Raw genomic sequence first — 17,639 nt, forward strand, 5'->3', positions numbered from 1 at the left:
TCTTCTCGAGTGCACATGGAACATTCTCCAAGATAGATCATATACTGGGTCACAAAACAGCCCTTCATAAGTTTACAAGAATTGAAATTATACCATGCTTACTTTCAGACCACAATGCTATGAAGCTTGAAATCAACCACAGAAAAAAGTCTGGAAAACCTCCAAAAGCATGGAGGTTAAAGAACACCCTACTAACGAATGAGTGGGTCAACCAGACAATTAGAGAAGAAATTAAAAAATATATGGAAACAAACGAAAATGAAAATACAACAATCCAGAGGCTTTGGGACGCAGCAAAGGCAGTCCTGAGAGGAAAATACATTGCAATCCAGGCCTATCTCAAGAAACAAGAAAAATCCCAAATACAAAATCTAACAGCACACCTAAAGGAACTAGAAGCAGAACAGCAAAGGCAGCCTAAGCCCAGCAGAAGAAGAGAAATAATAAAGATCAGAGCAGAAATAAACAATATAGAAACTAAAAAAACTGTAGAGCAGATCAACGAAACCAAGAGTTGGTTTTTTTGAAAAAATAAACAAAATTGACAAACCTCTAGCCAGGCTTCTCAAAAAGAAAAGGGAGATGACCCAAATAGATAAAATCATGAATGAAAATGGAATTACAACCAATCCCTCAGAGATACAAACAATTATCAGGGAATACTATGAAAAATTATATGCCAACAAATTGGACAACCTGGAAGAAATGGACAAATTCCTGAACACCCACACTCTTCCAAAACTCAATCAGGAGGAAATAGAAAGCTTGAACAGACCCATAACCAGCGAAGAAATTGAATCGGTTATCAAAAATCTCCCAACAAATAAGAGTCCAGGACCAGATGGCTTCCCAGGGGAGTTCTACCAGACGTTTAAAGCAGAGATAATACCTATCCTTCTCAAGCTATTCCAAGAAATAGAAAGGGAAGGAAATCTTCCAGACTCATTCTATGAAGCCAGTATTACTTTGATTCCTAAACCAGACAGAGACCCAGTAAAAAAAGAGAACTACAGGCCAATATCCCTGATGAATATGGATGCAAAAATTCTCAATAAGATACTAGCAAATCGAATTCAACAGCATATAAAAAGAATTATTCACCATGATCAAGTGGGATTCATTCCTGGGATGCAGGGCTGGTTCAACATTCGCAAATCAATCAACGTGATACATCACATTAACAAAAAAAAAGAGAAGAACCATATGATCCTGTCAATCGATGCAGAAAAGGCCTTCGACAAAATCCAGCACCCTTTCTTAATAAAAACCCTTGAGAAAGTTGGGATAGAAGGAACATACTTAAGGATCATAAAAGCCATTTATGAAAAGCCCACAGCTAACATCATCCTCAACGGGGAAAAACTGAGAGCTTTTTCCCTGAGATCAGGAACACGACAGGGATGCCCACTCTCACCACTGTTGTTTAACATAGTGTTGGAAGTTCTAGCATCAGCAATCAGACAACAAAAGGAAATCAAAGGCATCAAAATTGGCAAAGATGAAGTCAAGCTTTCGCTTTTTGCAGATGACATGATATTATACATGGAAAATCCGATAGACTCCACCAAAAGTCTGCTAGAAATGATACATGAATTCAGCAAAGTTGCAGGATACAAAATCAATGTACAGAAATCAGTTGCATTCTTCTACACTAACAATGAAGCAACAGAAAGACAAATAAAGAAACTGATCCCATTCACAATTGCACCAAGAAGCATAAAATACCTAGGAATAAATCTAACCAAAGATGTAAAGGATCTGTATGCTGAAAACTATAGAAAGCTTATGAAGGAAATTGAAGAAGATTTAAAGAAATGGAAAGACATTCCCTGCTCATGGATTGGAAGAATAAATATTGTCAAAATGTCAATACTACCCAAAGCTATCTACACATGCAATGCAATCCCAATCAAAATTGCACCAGCATTCTTCTCGAAACTAGAACAAGCAATCCTAAAATTCATATGGAACCACAAAAGGCCCCGAATAGCCAAAGGAATTTTGAAGAAGAAGACCAAAGCAGGAGGCATCACAATCCCAGACTTTAGCCTCTACTACAAAGCTGTAATCATCAATACAGCATGGTATTGGCACAGAAACAGACACATAGACCAATGGAATAGAATAGAAACCCCAGAACTAGACCCACAAACGTATGGCCAACTCATCTTTGACAAAGCAGGAAAGAACATCCAATGGAAAAAAGACAGCCTCTTTAACCAATGGTGCTGGGAGAACTGGACAGCAACATGCAGAAGGTTGAAACTAGACCACTTTCTCACACCATTCACAAAAATAAACTCAAAATGTATAAAGGACCTAAATGTGAGACAGGAAACCATCAAAACCTTAGAGGAGAAAGCAGGAAAAGACCTCTCTGACCTCAGCCGTAGCAATCTCTTACTCGACACATCCCCAAAGGCAAGGGAATTAAAAGCAAAAGTGAATTACTGGGACCTTATGAAGATAAAAAGCTTCTGCACAGCAAAGAAAACAACCAACAAAACTAAAAGGCAACCAACGGAATGGGAAAAGATATTTGCAAATGACATATCAGACAAAGGGCTAGTATCCAAAATCTATAAAGAGCTCACCAAACTCCACACCCAAAAAACAAATAACCCAGTGAAGAAATGGGCAGAAAACATGAATAGACACTTCTCTAAAGAAGACATCCGGATGGCCAACAGGCACATGAAAAGATGTTCAGCGTCGCTCCTTATCAGGGAAATACAAATCAAAACCACACTCAGGTATCACCTCACGCCAGTCAGAGTGGCCAAAATGAACAAATCAGGAGACTATAGATGCTGGAGAGGATGTGGAGAAACGGGAACCCTCTTGCACTGTTGGTGGGAATGCAAATTGGTGCAGCCGCTCTGGAAAGCAGCGTGGAGGTTCCTCAAAAAATTAAAAATAGACCTACCCTATGACCCAGCAATAGCACTGCTAGGAATTTATCCAAGGGATACAGGAGCACTGATGCATAGGGCCACTTGTACCCCAATGTTCATAGCAGCACTCTCAACAATAGCCAAATTGTGGAAAGAGCCTAAATGTCCATCAACTGATGAATGGATAAAGAAATTGTGGTTTATATACACAATGGAATATTACGTGGCAATGAGAAAAAATGAAATATGGCCTTTTGTAGCAACGTGGATGGAACTGGAGAGTGTGATGCTAAGTGAAATAAGCCATACAGAGAAAGACAGATACCATATGGTTTCACTCTTATGTGGATCCTGAGAAACTAAACAGGAACCCATGGTGGAGGGGAAGGAAAAAAAAAAAAAAAGAGGTTAGAGTGGGAGAGAGCCAAAGCATAAGAGACTGTTAAAAACTGAGAACAAACTGAGGGTTGATGGGGGGGTGGGAGGGAGGAGAGGGTGGGTGATGGGTATTGAGGAGGGCACCTTTTGGGATGAGCACTGGGTGTTGTATGGAAACCAATTTGTCAATAAATTTCATAAAAAATAAATAAATAAATAAATAAATAAGACATCATATTCGACTGTGCTATAACTCATGCCTGAATGAAGCTTACCCAACACATGTATTTTCTCTGTAAGGCATGTCCCGACCCTTTTGTGCTTAGGACACCAAATAGCACTCCACCACTATGCTTTGGGGATCAGGTTCAACAGCAATGGCACCAACAAAATACACAAAAACACACAAAAAAGTGGCAATAAATAGATTATGGAAAAGACACTCGTTTGCAGGATGGGAACACAGGTAAGAAGGCAGAGTATTGCTTTGTTCATCTGCAGTTGGGAACATGTGCATTCAATTGTCCTCCATCCTGCATGTCTGTAAATGAGCATCAAAGTTCCACCATTATTGATTTCGGATTTACAAATAAATTTTAGTGAGTAGGCAGATTCACAAACATGGGATCTATAAGTAATGAAAATGGGCTATAGATAGGTCCTAAATAAGCAGTATCTGGTTAAGTTTGTTGTTGTTGTTGTCAGTATGCTCATATGATGGTCTTTGCCTTTGCACTCAGTCACCATCTTACTCTACTGTTTGTCTTCTGATGGTGGATGGCCAGTAAAGTATTTGGTTCTTTAGCACTGAAACCCATCCCCATTTTTATACCAGATTATTACTTACCATTTAGCTCCATCTGTACCTGAAGACACAGTTCTGTCTGGTTCATCTTGGCAAAGATGTCACAAGTCACATCCCAAGCCAGTTGTCCAGGGAAGTACTCCATCAAGAGATGAACCACCTCCCCCCATCTGGCTGTCTTCACCTGGTCCCAGGTGATCTGGACAGAGCCAGGTCTGGGGTTCTCATCCACTAAAAGCTGCTTGAACCTTTGTAGTTCCTCCTTGCTTAAATAGACCATGTACAGCATGACCCCATTTTCAAAAGGGGAGGAGGAGGAGGAGGCAGAGGACATCAAGGATGGGAACAAATAACAAGGAGAGGAAGAAGACAGAGCAGGAGGAAGAGCAGGAAAAAGGGCTAGAATTCTGATTTCCATCACTTATTTTCTCTCAAGACCTAGAACCTTAGTGCCAGTGACAAAGACAACCAATTGGAAGAGAGAACAGACCAGACCTGTGGAGACATGAAAATAGAAGAAAATGAAAACCCACCCAAGAGGTTTTTCAAACCTTTGATAAATATGGATTTATCAAATCCATATTTTATAGAGCATACTGTGTACCAGATACTGTCTTTACCTCCTTCCCTCCAAGTTTCTCTGTCCTGTGGAAAAACCCGCGGGCACATCCAGTGCTCAGGCTTAGTGTTTAGACTCAAATCTACTTGGTTGTTTTTATTCTCAATGCCACCTATTGGCAAGGTGGTTGGCCAAATTACAGGATCTCTCTGTGCCTCTTTTCTCACCTTTGATCTTGGGATCAGAGCCTACCTGCTCATGGGGTTGTGAGGATTCTCAAAGAGACAGATCTACAGGTACATTTGGGATAGTGCCTGGCACATCATAGCTAACACTTATTTGGGGCTTCTATCTATACCTCAGTTATTTTAGAGACTCAATGGGAATGTATAAAAAGCGCCTGGAATCAAAGGTGTGTTGTTCCTCTCCATTCATTTCCTCCACTGTCTCATCTTTTCTTGTCTTCCATCATGGTTATCATGGGAAAGAAGTAGAATGTGGAGAAGAAGAAAGAAAACAATGAAGTCACTGGTGGGAGAGGGGCTTACTTTTTGGTCTACCTGCTGCTCACATACAATTACTCTGAGTTATTTTTGTCACCACATTTTAATTCTCATCCCCATCACCTGAGAACTTCCTGCATATGTCCTTTAAGTCATTATGTATTTGAGTCACCAAAGTTTTATCACCTTCAATTAATTCACTGCAATGGTTCTGGATAATTGTAAGTTCCCTGTGGATGACAACTTCCCCTTAAATTAGCACTCAACCTTCACCTCCACTCTTGGATTCTATCAATTCCTGATATGCGAGCAAAAACGCCTACATTAAGAAAAAAAAAAAGATTTCAAACAACCCAACTTTACACTTCAAAGAACTAGAAAGAACAAACTAAGCCCAAAGTTAGCAGAAGGAAGGAAATAGTAAAGTTCAGAGAAAAAGTAAATGAAACAAAGACCAAAAAGACACCAGAAAAGATCAATGAAACTAAGAGTTGTTTTCTTTAAATTTTTTAAAATGTTTATTCATTTTTGAGAGAGAGATAGAGTGTGAGTGGGGGAGGGGGAAGAGAGAGAGGGAGAGACAGAGTCCAAAGCAGGCTCCAGGCTCTGAGCTGACAGCACAGAGCCTGACATGGGGATTGAACCCATGAACCGTGAGATCATGACCTGAGCCAAAGTTGGACACTTAACTGACTGAGCCCCCCAGGCACTCCAAAAGTTTTTGTTTTCTTTGAAAAGATAAACAAAATTGACAATCTTTAGCTAGACTAACCATGAAAAGAAAAAGAGAGGGACTCAACATCAGAAACAAAAGAGGAGACATTACAACTGATACCACAGAAATACAAAGGTTCATGAGAGACCACCATCAACAATTACAACTCAAGAAATTGGATAACTAAGAAGAGATGAATACATTTCTAGAAACATACGAACTACCAAGATTGCATCACAAAGAAACAGAAGATATGTGAACAGATTATTAACAAGTAAGGAGGTCGAATCAGCAACTGAAAACCTTCTCCAGAAGAAAAGCCCAGGACCAGATGGTCTCCCTGGTGAATCCCACCAAACACTGAAAGAAGAATTAACACCAATCTCAAATTCTTCCAAAAATTGAAGAGGAAGGAACACTTCCAAACCCATTTTACAAGACCAGCATTACCCTATTACTTAAACTAGACAAGGACACCACAAGAAAAGTACAGGCCAGTATCTGATGAACATAGATGTAAAAATCCTCAAAAATATGGCAAATTGAATTTAACATCACCGTAAAATGATCATATACCACGATCAAAGGGGATTTATTCCTAGGGTGCAATAAAGGTTCAACGTAAATCAATAAACGTGATAAAACACATCCACAGAATGAAGTGTAAAACCCATGATTATTCCAATAGATGCAGAAAAGGCATTTGGAAAGATTCAGTATCATTTCCCAATTTAAAAAATCTTAACAAATTAGGCATGGATGGAAATTACCTCAACATAATAAAGGCCATACATTAAAAGGCACAGCTAACACCACATGCCACCATGAAAAGATAAGAGCTTCTCCTTTAAGATCAGGAACAAGACAACTTGTTCAACATAGTACTGTTCTGTTCAACATAGTACTGGAAGTCCCAGCCAGGAGCAAGAAAAAGCAAGCAAAAGGTATCCAAATGAGGAAGAAGTAAAATTATCTCTGTTTGCAGACAACATGATCTTACAAATAGAAAATTCTGAAGACTCCACCAAAAAACTACTAGACAAATTGAGTTAAGGTGCAGAGTACAAAACAAATACACAAAAATAAGTTGTGTTTCTATATATTAAGAATGAAATACCTGGAAAAGAAATTCAATAAACAATTCTGTTAACAATAGCATCATAAAGAATAAAATATGTGGATACAGATTTCATCCAACAGGTACAAGATTTGTATGCTGAAAACTATATGACATTGATAAAAAAAAAATCAGGGGTGCCTGGGTGGCGCAGTCGGTTGGGCATCTGATTTCAGCTCAGGTCACGATCTCGTGGTCCGTGAGTTCGAGCCCCGCGTCAGGCTCTGGGCTGATGGCTCAGAGCCTGGAGCCTGGTTCCGATTCTGTGTCTCCCTCTCTCTCTGCCCCTCCCCCGTTCATGCTCTGTCTCTCTCTGTCCCAAAAATAAATAAATGTTAAAAAAAAATTTATAAAAAAAAATCGAAGACACAAATACATGAAAGGACATCCCATGCCCTTGGATTGGAAGAATTAATATTGTTAAATGTCCACACTGCCCAAATGCATTGCAATCCCTATCATAATTCCAATGGCATTTTCTAGAGAAATAGAAATAGCAATCCTAAAATTTGTGTGGAGCCACACAAAATACCCTGGATAGCTAATGCATTCTTGACAAAGAAAAACAAAGTTGGAGGCATCACGCATCTCAATTTCAAGCCATATTACAAAGCTATAGTAATCAAAACAGTATGGTACTCGTGTAAAAACAGATACAGAAGGGCGCCTGGGTGGCGCAGTCGGTTAAGCGTCCGACTTCAGCCAGGTCACGATCTTGCGGTCCGTGAGTTTGAGCCCCGCGTCAGGCTCTGGGATGATGGCTCAGAGCCTGGAGCCTGGTTCCGATTCTGTGTCTCCCTCTCTCTCTGCCCCTCCTCCGTTCATGCTCTCTCTCTGTTCCAAAAATAAATTAACGTTGAAAAAAAATTAAATAAAAAAAAACAGATACAGAGACCAATGGAACAGAATCAAGAGTCTAGAAATAAATCCATGCATATATGGTCAACTGATAATTGAAAATGAAGCCAAGAATATTCCATAGGGAAAGAATAATCCCTTCAATAAATGTTGGGAAAACTGGATACCCACATGCAAAACAATGAAGTTGGACCATTATCTTACACCATATGCAAAAATTATATGGATCAAAGATGTAAATGTATTACCTGAAACTGTAAAGCTCTGAGAAGACAACATATGAGAAATTCTCCTTAACATTAATCTTGGCAATGATTTTTGGGTTGTAACACCAAAAGCCTAGGCAACAAAACAAAAATAAACAAGTAGGACTATATCAAACCCAAAAGCTTCTGTGCAGTAAAGGAAACAATTGACAAAAAGAAAAGGTAGCCTATGGAATGGGTGAAAATATTTGAAGATAAGGATTAATATCCAAAATATATAAAGAACTCCTAAAACTCAACAACAAGATACCAAAACCAAAACAAACCACCAAACAGCAACAACAACAACAACAAAAACCAAAACCCCATTAAAATGGGCAATAGACCTAAGTACACATTTTTTTCCAAAAAAAAAATGTACCAATGGCCAAAAAGTATGTGAAAAGATGCTCAACATCACTACTCACTAGGGAAGTGCTAACAAACCATGAGATAGTCTCTCACACCTGTGAAGATGATTATTCTCAGAAAGATAAAAGACAGAATGGGTTGGTGAGGAGGTGGAGAAAAGGGAACCCCAGTGCCCTGCTGGTGAGAATGTCAACTTGATGCAGCCACTGTGGAGAACAGTATGGAGGCTCCTCAAAAAAATTAAAAATAGAGCTACTTTATGACCCAGCAATCCCACTTGTGGGTATACATCCAAAGAAAATGAAATTAGTATCTCAAAGACCTATTTGCACCCACATGTTCACTATTGCCAAGATACGGAAAAAATCCAAGTGCCTATGGATGGGCAAATGGATGAAGAAAATGTGGTAAATGCACAATGGATTAGTATTCAACCATTAAAAAGAAGGAAGTCCTGCCATTTGCAATTTCCAACAATATGAATGAATCTGGAGGACATTCTACTAAGTAAAATAAACCAGAAACAGAAAGGTAAAGACTATAATCTCACTTATCTGTGGAATCTAGAGTGTTGAACTCATAAAACCAGAGAGTATAGAATGGGAGGGGTTTGCCTGGGTTTGGGCTTAGAGAAAATGGGGAGACGTTGGTCAAAGGGAACGAACTTTCAGTTACAAGATGAATACGTTCTGGGGAATCTAATGCACAGCATGGTGACCACAGTCTATCACATACATCCTGTCTCCTCCATTTTACAAAGGAGAAAAAGAAGATTTACGTGGGTTAACTAAAATCAGCCAAAGCCATGACAGAAACCAGCGATCGGAGCCATGCGTCATTCCCAGCCCCATACGCCGAGCCACGTGGCTGAACTGACAAATATCTTTATCGATAAGGAATATTTGGGGAGAGGTGGGGTCAAAGAATTCCTTAATCTTAGCTGCCTCCTGCACTTCTCTGTGCCTCATTCTTTCTCCTTTGTAAGGACAGCTTTCTCGATTTTTTAGAAAAATTGTATCAGCTAATGGCTGCTGTGGACCTCTGAGCCCCAAAAGACCCATTGATATTTCCTTCAGGCTCAGCATTGTGCTAGCTCTCAGATACTGAGAGCTGGGGAAAGAAAGGCTGGGAATTTAGGACTTTACTTCAGGAGCAGGAAGACTGGGTTACTGAGATTGGTAAGGATTTTTATCAATGAAGCAGAGCTGGTCATTTTCAAAGGTGAATCTCTAGCTTTGCTTTACATCTTTAATACTGGACAGCTGGACTTGGTGAGCTCAAGTGTCTGTCACTGTAACTCTAAGAACGTGAGATGATGCAGAAAATAGGGGCAGGAGAGGGGAAAAAAAAAGATGACACTCACCCCAAAAGGAAATAGGTTCCCTAGCTCCTTCCTGTCAAATACATCTCCCAAACCAGAAAGAAAAGCGCTTGGTCTGCCCTGCCCCCAACCCTAATAGGTTCCGGGGGGGAGGGGGGGGATCAGGGGAATTAACATCATTCCTCCCACTTGACAGGCTCCTGCATTATCATTGTTCTGCAGTGCACCACCTTGCAAGCAGTTAGCATCCCTGGTCTGTCCCAGGTAGTGGGTTACCCAGCTTGTTCCCTGCAGGTGCTTTCAACTTGAGGAGAGACTCCCCTACCTCCTCAACTCAGAAGGACAAACAACTTTAGAAAGTTATTGTTTTGGAGAGCTCAGACTCAGAGAGGGCCGACACCTTAGACCGTCCATTCATACGTTGTTTCCCATTTGCAAGAATCTAGAGCAACTTATGCCATGATCTTGTTCACCTGTCCACCCCCACCCCCACCTGGAGTGTAATTGTACCAAGCAAAGGGAGGATCTTGGTATCACCAGGACCCAATCAAACAAGCCCCATCAAAGACAGACCCAGGGCCAGAGGCTGTAGGAAAACGACATAAATATACATGTTGGTGGTAGCTTTCCCATTGAGTTGTTTAGGTTTTCTGATATGCGATCAGGTCTTCTGTACATACAGTTTTACCTGTTCCTTTCCAGTTATTATACCTTTTTCCAAGTGCTTCCTGATTTCCAGTTTAAAATTGCTAGTGTAATTTGAGACAGTTAGCTAAAATCTTTAACTTAATCCACTAATACCTCCAAGAACGATATTAAATCATGGCATTAAAACTATCCTGTCTTGCATGCGGATGGCCAACAGGCACATGAAAAGATGTTCAGCGTCGCTCCTTATCAGGGAAATACAAATCAAAACCACACTCAGGTATCACCTCACGCCAGTCAGAGTGGCCAAAATGAACAAATCCGGAGACTATAGATGCTGGAGAGGATGTGGAGAAACGGGAACCCTCTTGCACTGTTGGTGGGAATGCAAATTGGTGCAGCCGCTCTGGAAAGCAGTGTGGAGGTTCCTCAGAAAATTAAAAATAGACCTACCCTATGACCCAGCAATAGCACTGCTAGGAATTTATCCAAGGGATACAGAAGCACTGATGCATAGGGCCACGTGTACCCCAATGTTCATAGCAGCACTCTCAACAATAGCCAAATTATGGAAAGAGCCTAAATGTCCATCAACTGATGAATGGATAAAGAAATTGTGGTTTATATACACAATGGAATATTACGTGGCAATGAGAAAAAATGAAATATGGCCTTTCGTAGCAACGTGGATGGAACTGGAGAGTGTGATGCTAAGTGAAATAAGCCATACAGAGAAAGACAGATACCATATGGTTTCACTCTTATGTGGATCCTGAGAAACTTCACAGGAACCCATGGGGGAGGGGAAGGAAAAAAAAAAAAAAGAGGTTAGAATGGGAGAGAGCCAAAGCATAAGAGTCTTAAAAACTGAGAACAAACTGAGGGTTGATGGGGGGTGGGAGGGAGGAGAGGGTGGGTGATGGGTATTGAGGAGGGCACCTTTTGGGATGAGCACTGGGTGTTGTATGGAAACCAATTTGTCAATAAATTTCATAAAAAAAAAAACAAAAAAAAACAAACAAACTATCCTGTCTTGGGGCGCCTGGGTGGCGCAGTCGGTTAACCGTCCGACTTCAGCCAGGTCACGATCTCGCGGTCCGTGAGTTCGAGCCCCACGTCGGGCTCTGGGCTGATGGCTCGGAGCCTGGAGCCTGTTTCCGATTCTGTGTCTCCCTCTCTCTCTGCCCCTCCCCCGTTCATGCTCTGTCTCTCTCTGTCCCAAAAATAAGTAAACGTTGAAAAAAAAATTTAAAAAACAAAAAAACAAAACAAAACTATCCTGTCTTGTTCCTGACTTCAATGGAAAAGCCTTCGCGTGGAGGATGCAATCGTGTCACAGGAGGTGTTCTGGACGCCAGGAGAGGAAATGGTCTCCAGATGTGGCCGCTTCTGTGGTTTTATTGTAAGGCTTCATGGGCTCTTCTTCCTCTTTCACTGTTCTACACGACCTTGCAGATGGTGGGAGAGGTACCTCAATGGCCTTGGCTGGAGTGGAAGACTGTGTTGGCACCAGGAGAGCACGGTTTTTAATTAGAAACGCACCTGTGTGCCTCCCTTTCCCAGCTAGTGATGATTCACACCTGGAAGGGAAGGGGTCAGAGATTATGTGTGGCAGCTGGGTCCTGGGTGGCATCTTGACCGCATAAACTAGGAGCTTGGAGAGAGACCTGATAGGCTGTGGAGGGGCCTGAGGGCCAATCACAGAGTGGGGAGGAAATACAGCTGGCTACTTGTTTAAGCTTCCCTGACTGGGGGTCCTGGGAAGTTGCATGAGATTAGAAGTCTGATAGGTAAGTGATGTCCCCTTTCTCTGTTGCTCCAAACCTTTCCTTCTCTAGCGTCCCTTCCCCTCTTGGCTCCCGCTGGTCTTTATAAAGATCTGCTTCACTAAGGTACAGTTGATGAAAAAAAAAAAAACAACCTGCAAATATTAAATATGTACAATTTTATGAGTGTGGATACAGTTATATGCTCTCAGAATAACCACCACCGGGGTAATAGATCTGTCCATGACCTCTAAAAGTTGGTGTCCTGTGTGTGTGTGCCTGCAAGTTGAGAGCATTTAATGTGAGATGTACCCCCTTGGCAAAACTGCTGCTGACTGTGTGCACTTTGCGGTACAGCAGACCTTTAGAACTAATTCTTGCATCACTGACACGTGGAATATACATGCAACCGAATTTTACCCAGTCTTAAAAAAACAAAACAAAACAAGAAAAGGGTTAAACCCTGCCATTTGTGACGACGTGGATGAACCCGGGGGACGTTATGCTAAATGAAGGTAGAAGTCCCAGAAGAGCAAACACTGAATGATCCCACTTGTCAGCCGGACCCAAAAGAGTCAAGTCTACAGAAGCAGAGGCTAGGACGGTGGTTTACCGGGGGCTGGGCAGAGTTTGCTGCTGGCGCTTTCTTCATCAGCAGCAGGAATGGGCTGCATCTCTGACCTCTGATTTGAAGCTTCTCTCTTTCTAGACAGGGAGATTCCATAGTTGTTGGAGAACTCTGTCTTCTTCCACTTGCCGTGATTCAATCTGGTGGACCCTTCAAGCCTCACACAATTCCCTTTTCTCTCTTGCTTGCCTGTTGTATTGGCTGTGTGATCTCATGGCGCCCTGTAGGATTCTGTCTCAGACTCAGCACACTGTAAGGCTAATTACCGTCAGTTCTCATTATTTGCGGATTCCGTATTTGTTAATTCACCTACACCCTAACGTGTTTTTTTTAATCTCCGTGTTCCCGCCCCCAAATCATTACCTGCCTTGCTTTCCCTGGTCATTCTTGGACATGCGCAAAACGGTGAAAGATTGGAGAAACGTTCCCAGCTGGGGTTTGACAAGGCATCGGTCTGCCTTCTTGTCAGGTCTCTTGCATTTTGTGCTTTTTTTTTGGGGGGGGGGGTGTAACATGACTATTTAATATGACCTCCATGGGTATTGCTGAAGTGCTGTTTAGTGTTCTTAAGTTCAAGAAGGCTCTGGTGCGCCCTGCAGAGCAATGCCTGCGTTAGATGAGGCCCCTTCAGGGTAATGGTACCACCGGCTGTGAGGTCAGTATAAATGAACCACCCATATGTATTGAGTAAGGCGTCCTAAACCGAGAGGCACATAAAACAAGGTTAGGTGTTTGATGGGTTGGCAAAAATGCTGTGACCAGAGGCTTACAGGATGCTAACCCTGTATCTCCTGTAGGAGGAAATGTGTAGCATTTGCTAATTCAGTGTTTCTGGTGACTTAATAGCACATAATGACTGTACTTAACAACAAATGATACACGTTTAGTGAACAAGTTGGCACAGAACTGGACCGGACCAAGACTTTGCAAACATGCATCTTCACTGTAAGCTCGTGCAATCTGCTCATCCAAGACTGTGTCCCCAGTCTTAGGGCAGCGCCTCGCCTGGCTTCTGGTGGGTGTTTAATGATTGTTTGATGCCATTCAAAGCTCAGACTTCCTCTTGATCTTTATTCTCCCTGTTAATGCCTCCTAGGGCTTTTCCCCACGAGCTTCCCCCTCCTTCCCAATGTTCCCTCTCTCTCTTTTCCCCCAACCACCTCCAGTGCTAGTCCTGTGAACCTGGACTGCTGGGATGGGCTTTAACAGCTGTCTGTTCTGAAGGAGCTCCTTACAAGAGAGGCAAGTCAGCAGACCAGTAGCCCCAAGCCTCTTCTCTGTTGGTTTCAGTGCTCCCTGGGATTTGAGATAAGCGGTGTCCTGGCTGGACCAAGCTCTGAGGGGAGTAAGGGTAGATCTATCTTTTTTTTTCCCCCTTTGTCATAAATATTGCCTATAAACCTCAAGATATTTTTAGTTTTTTAATGTTTATTTTTGAGAGAGGGACAACAGAGTATGAGCAGAGGAGGGGCAGAGAGAGAGGGAGACACAGAATCTGCAGCAGGCTTCAGGCTCTCAGCTGTCAGCACAGAGCCCCATGTGTGACTTGAACCAGCGAACCATGGGATCATGACCTGAACTGAAGTTGGACACTTAACAGACTGAGCCACTCAGGTGCCCCCAGTTAATCATTTTAATGTGTACATTTCAGTGTATGTAGTACATTCACAGTGTTGTGCAACTGTCCCCATTGGTCCCCTAAATATTCATCACCCCAAATGAAATGTGAACCTATTAGACCATCACCCCACATTCTCCTACCCTAGTAACCTCCTACTTTCCTTGACTCTTTGGTCCAAGTGACTTGGTTGAATATTTTCCACCTTTGCATTAACCATTTGTTCAATAAGTATTTGGGTGCCTGCAATGTGCTGGGCACTCTTGGAATAAAATGGTGAGCAGGACGAAAGCTTGGGGTCCCCCTTGTGAGACCTGGGAGCTTGCACCATGTCTACATCTTGCCTTCAGTGACTGACACGAAGTAGGCACTCAAATATTAAACCTTACAGACTTGCTACCTTTGTAGATGTGAAATTGTGGGAGTCTTGGCAATCTTTACACGATTCAACCTGGTGGCAACTGAAGTAAGTCTGCAAGGCAGAGACCCATGCACAGGCTGTTGCTGACTTTTTTTTTTTTTTTTAACAGGGATCTTGTGGCGGGTTTCTTTGGTTCTTTGTTGAAATGTAACCCACATAAAGCACAGACCATCTCAAGTGTACGGTGTTGGGGCAACCATTAAAAACAAAATCTCCAGGGGCGCCTGGGTGGCGCAGTCGGTTAGGCGTCCGACTTCAGCTCAGGTCACGATCTTGCGGTCCGTGAGTTTGAGCCCCGCGTCGGGCTCTGTGCTGATGGCTCAGAGCCTGGAGCCTGTTTCCGATTCTGTGTCTCCCTCTCTCTCTCTGCCCCTCCCCCGTTCATGCTCTGTCTCTCTCTGTCCCAAAAATAAACGTTAAAAAAAAATTAAAAAAAAAAACCCAAAAAACCAAAATCTCCTGCCGACCCAGAACACATCTGCACAAAATGAAGAGAAAGACATTGTATTATTGTGGTCTGGCTTCATGCTTATTCAAAGCGCATCACAGGTGATTCACTGAAAGAGGATACAAAGGCAGATACAAAATTTGCCCTTTTTATAGAGCACAGGGGATACAGCCGGTTACATACATGTTCTCAAGATAAATAACTTGTCTTGCAGTATGAGGATGTGTACAGGAGCTGACAGCAACATTTAATACTTGTATTTTATCCTAAGTTTACCTGGTAACTGGGGCGACCATTTGTATGAGCTAATTGTCTTTCACCAAAAAAGTAATGAAACTTGTAGCTTCTCTGGGACCAGCAGGTAATCACAGCTTGGAACCAGGACCTCAATTAAGGTGTCCTGGAGATGGAGGGATAGGGGCGCTGTCTTCCTTGGTGTTTATGGCTCAGAGTAACACCAGCAAGAGACAATTTAGACTTTTAGGATTTGTATCTCAAAGGGAAGAGAAAACATTTGCAATGACAAGTTTGCTAAAGAAATGCCCTTAAGGAAGGGGCAACCTTTTGTCTACTTTCTGTTTCTATGTGTTTGTGTTTGTGTGTGTGTGTGTTTTTTTAATTTAAGATGAGCCATCTAAGTGACACCATGCAGTATTTTCCTGTCTGGCTTACTTCACTGAGCAAAACATTTTCCAGGGTCATCCTTGTGGCAGGGGATTGGGGGATGGGGGAAGGAGGGACAGGTTGGTGAGAAGGCAAAACTTTTAGCTCTAAGATAAGGTCTGAGGATCTAATGTAAAACATGGTAACTCTAGTCAATAACGCTGTAGTGCGTAATTGAAATTTGCTGAGGGGTGTCTGGGTGGCTCTGTCTGCTGAGCGTCCAGCTTCAGGTCAGGTCATGATCTCATGGTTCATGAGTTTGAGCCCCACATTGGGCTTTGCGTGGACAGTGCAGAGCCTGCTTGGGATTCTCTATCTCTACCTCTCTATCTCTCTCTCTCCCACTCGAGGGGGAAGGGGTCTCTCAAAGAAATAAAACGTTTTTTTAGCTTTTTTCCCCCCAACGTTTATTTATTTTTGAGAGACAGAGGCAGAGTGTGAGCAGGAGAGGGGCAGAGAGAGGGAGACACAGAATCCAAAGCAGGCTCCAGGCTCTGAGCTGTCAGCACAAAGCCCAATGTGGGGCTCAAACCCATGGACCATGAGATCATGACCTGAGTTGAAGTTGGCACTCAACCGACTGAGCCACCCAAGGGCACCAAGGAAGAAAACCTTTTACAAAATGAGGAGGAGGGAAGTCTTTTCCCCCTTTTACATGAGGACAATTAATAATTTTTAACTTGATTCATATTTGCACTTAGAGCAGCTTAAGGCCTTTTACATATACTGCAATGCCTCCTCTCCCTGTTCAAGACATTGAATATGTCCAGTACCCTAGAATGCCCCCAAGTGCCCCCTCCCAGGCTCCCCTGGAGCTAACCATTACTCTAAAGTCTATCATGGTAGCTGATTTCTGAGCTTCATATAAAGCTATTAGGCAGTGTGGGGCACCTGGGTGGCTCAGTCGGCTCAGGTCATGATCTCACGGTCTGTGAGTTCAAGCCCCACATTGGGCTCTGTGCTGACAGTTCAGAGCCTGCTTTGGACTCTGTGTGTCTCTCTATCTCTGCCCCCCCCCACTTGTGCTCTGCGTCTCTCTCTCTCTCTCTCTTTCTCTCTCTCTCTGTCTCAAAAATAAACATTTGGGGCACCTGGGTGGCTCAGTCAGTTGAGTGTCCGACTTGGGCTCAGGTCATGATCTCCTGGTTTATGAGTTTCAGCCCCGCATCGGGCTCTGTGTTGACAGCTCAGGGCCTGGAGCCTGCTTTGGATTCTGTGTCTCCTTCTCTCTCTGCTCTTCCCCTGCTCACACTCTGTCTCTCAAAAATAAATATTAAAAAACCACCTCAAAAACCCAAACCCCCCCAAACCCTCTCAAATCCCCCCAAAACAAAAAACCCACAAAAAACCCCAACCCCCCCCAAAAACAAAAAAACCCAACCAACCCAACCAACCCAAACCAAAAAAACCCCAAACCCCCCAAAAAACAACAAAAAACCATTAAAAAAAAGTTATTATGCAGCATGTACCTTTTTGTTACCTGTTCCCTTCTCCATGTAGTAATTGTGAGAGGTGCGTGTGGTTTTATGTATTGCTGTACAGAATGACATTGTATGCGTGTAACACATTCCCACATTTGTGGACATTTGGTTCCTTCCAAGTGTGTGATAATCCTCGAGTAGAGCCTCTGTAGACACTCTTGTTCATGTCTGTAGGACATGCGCCTGGAAGGGGAATTGA

The 17,639-nt window shown here is 42.6% G+C and overlaps 2 protein-coding genes across 12 annotated transcripts in view; one reads left to right on the top strand and one right to left on the bottom strand.

Annotated features, from left to right (window-relative positions):
- Positions 1 to 4,411, bottom strand: part of NLRP8 (NLR family pyrin domain containing 8) — a 32,853-nt gene extending 28,442 nt beyond the window's left edge. Inside the window, 1 exon segment of the mRNA XM_047836076.1 lies at positions 4,120 to 4,411. Coding sequence (XP_047692032.1) covers positions 4,120 to 4,411 — 292 coding nt within the window.
- NLRP13 (NLR family pyrin domain containing 13) overlaps positions 1 to 17,639 on the top strand; it is a 143,455-nt gene that overhangs the window by 66,049 nt on the left and 59,767 nt on the right. The gene's annotated exons all lie outside the window — the stretch shown is intronic.

Source organism: Prionailurus viverrinus, chromosome E2, assembly GCF_022837055.1.
Source record: "Prionailurus viverrinus isolate Anna chromosome E2, UM_Priviv_1.0, whole genome shotgun sequence".
Classification (NCBI taxonomy): Eukaryota; Metazoa; Chordata; class Mammalia; order Carnivora; family Felidae; genus Prionailurus; species Prionailurus viverrinus.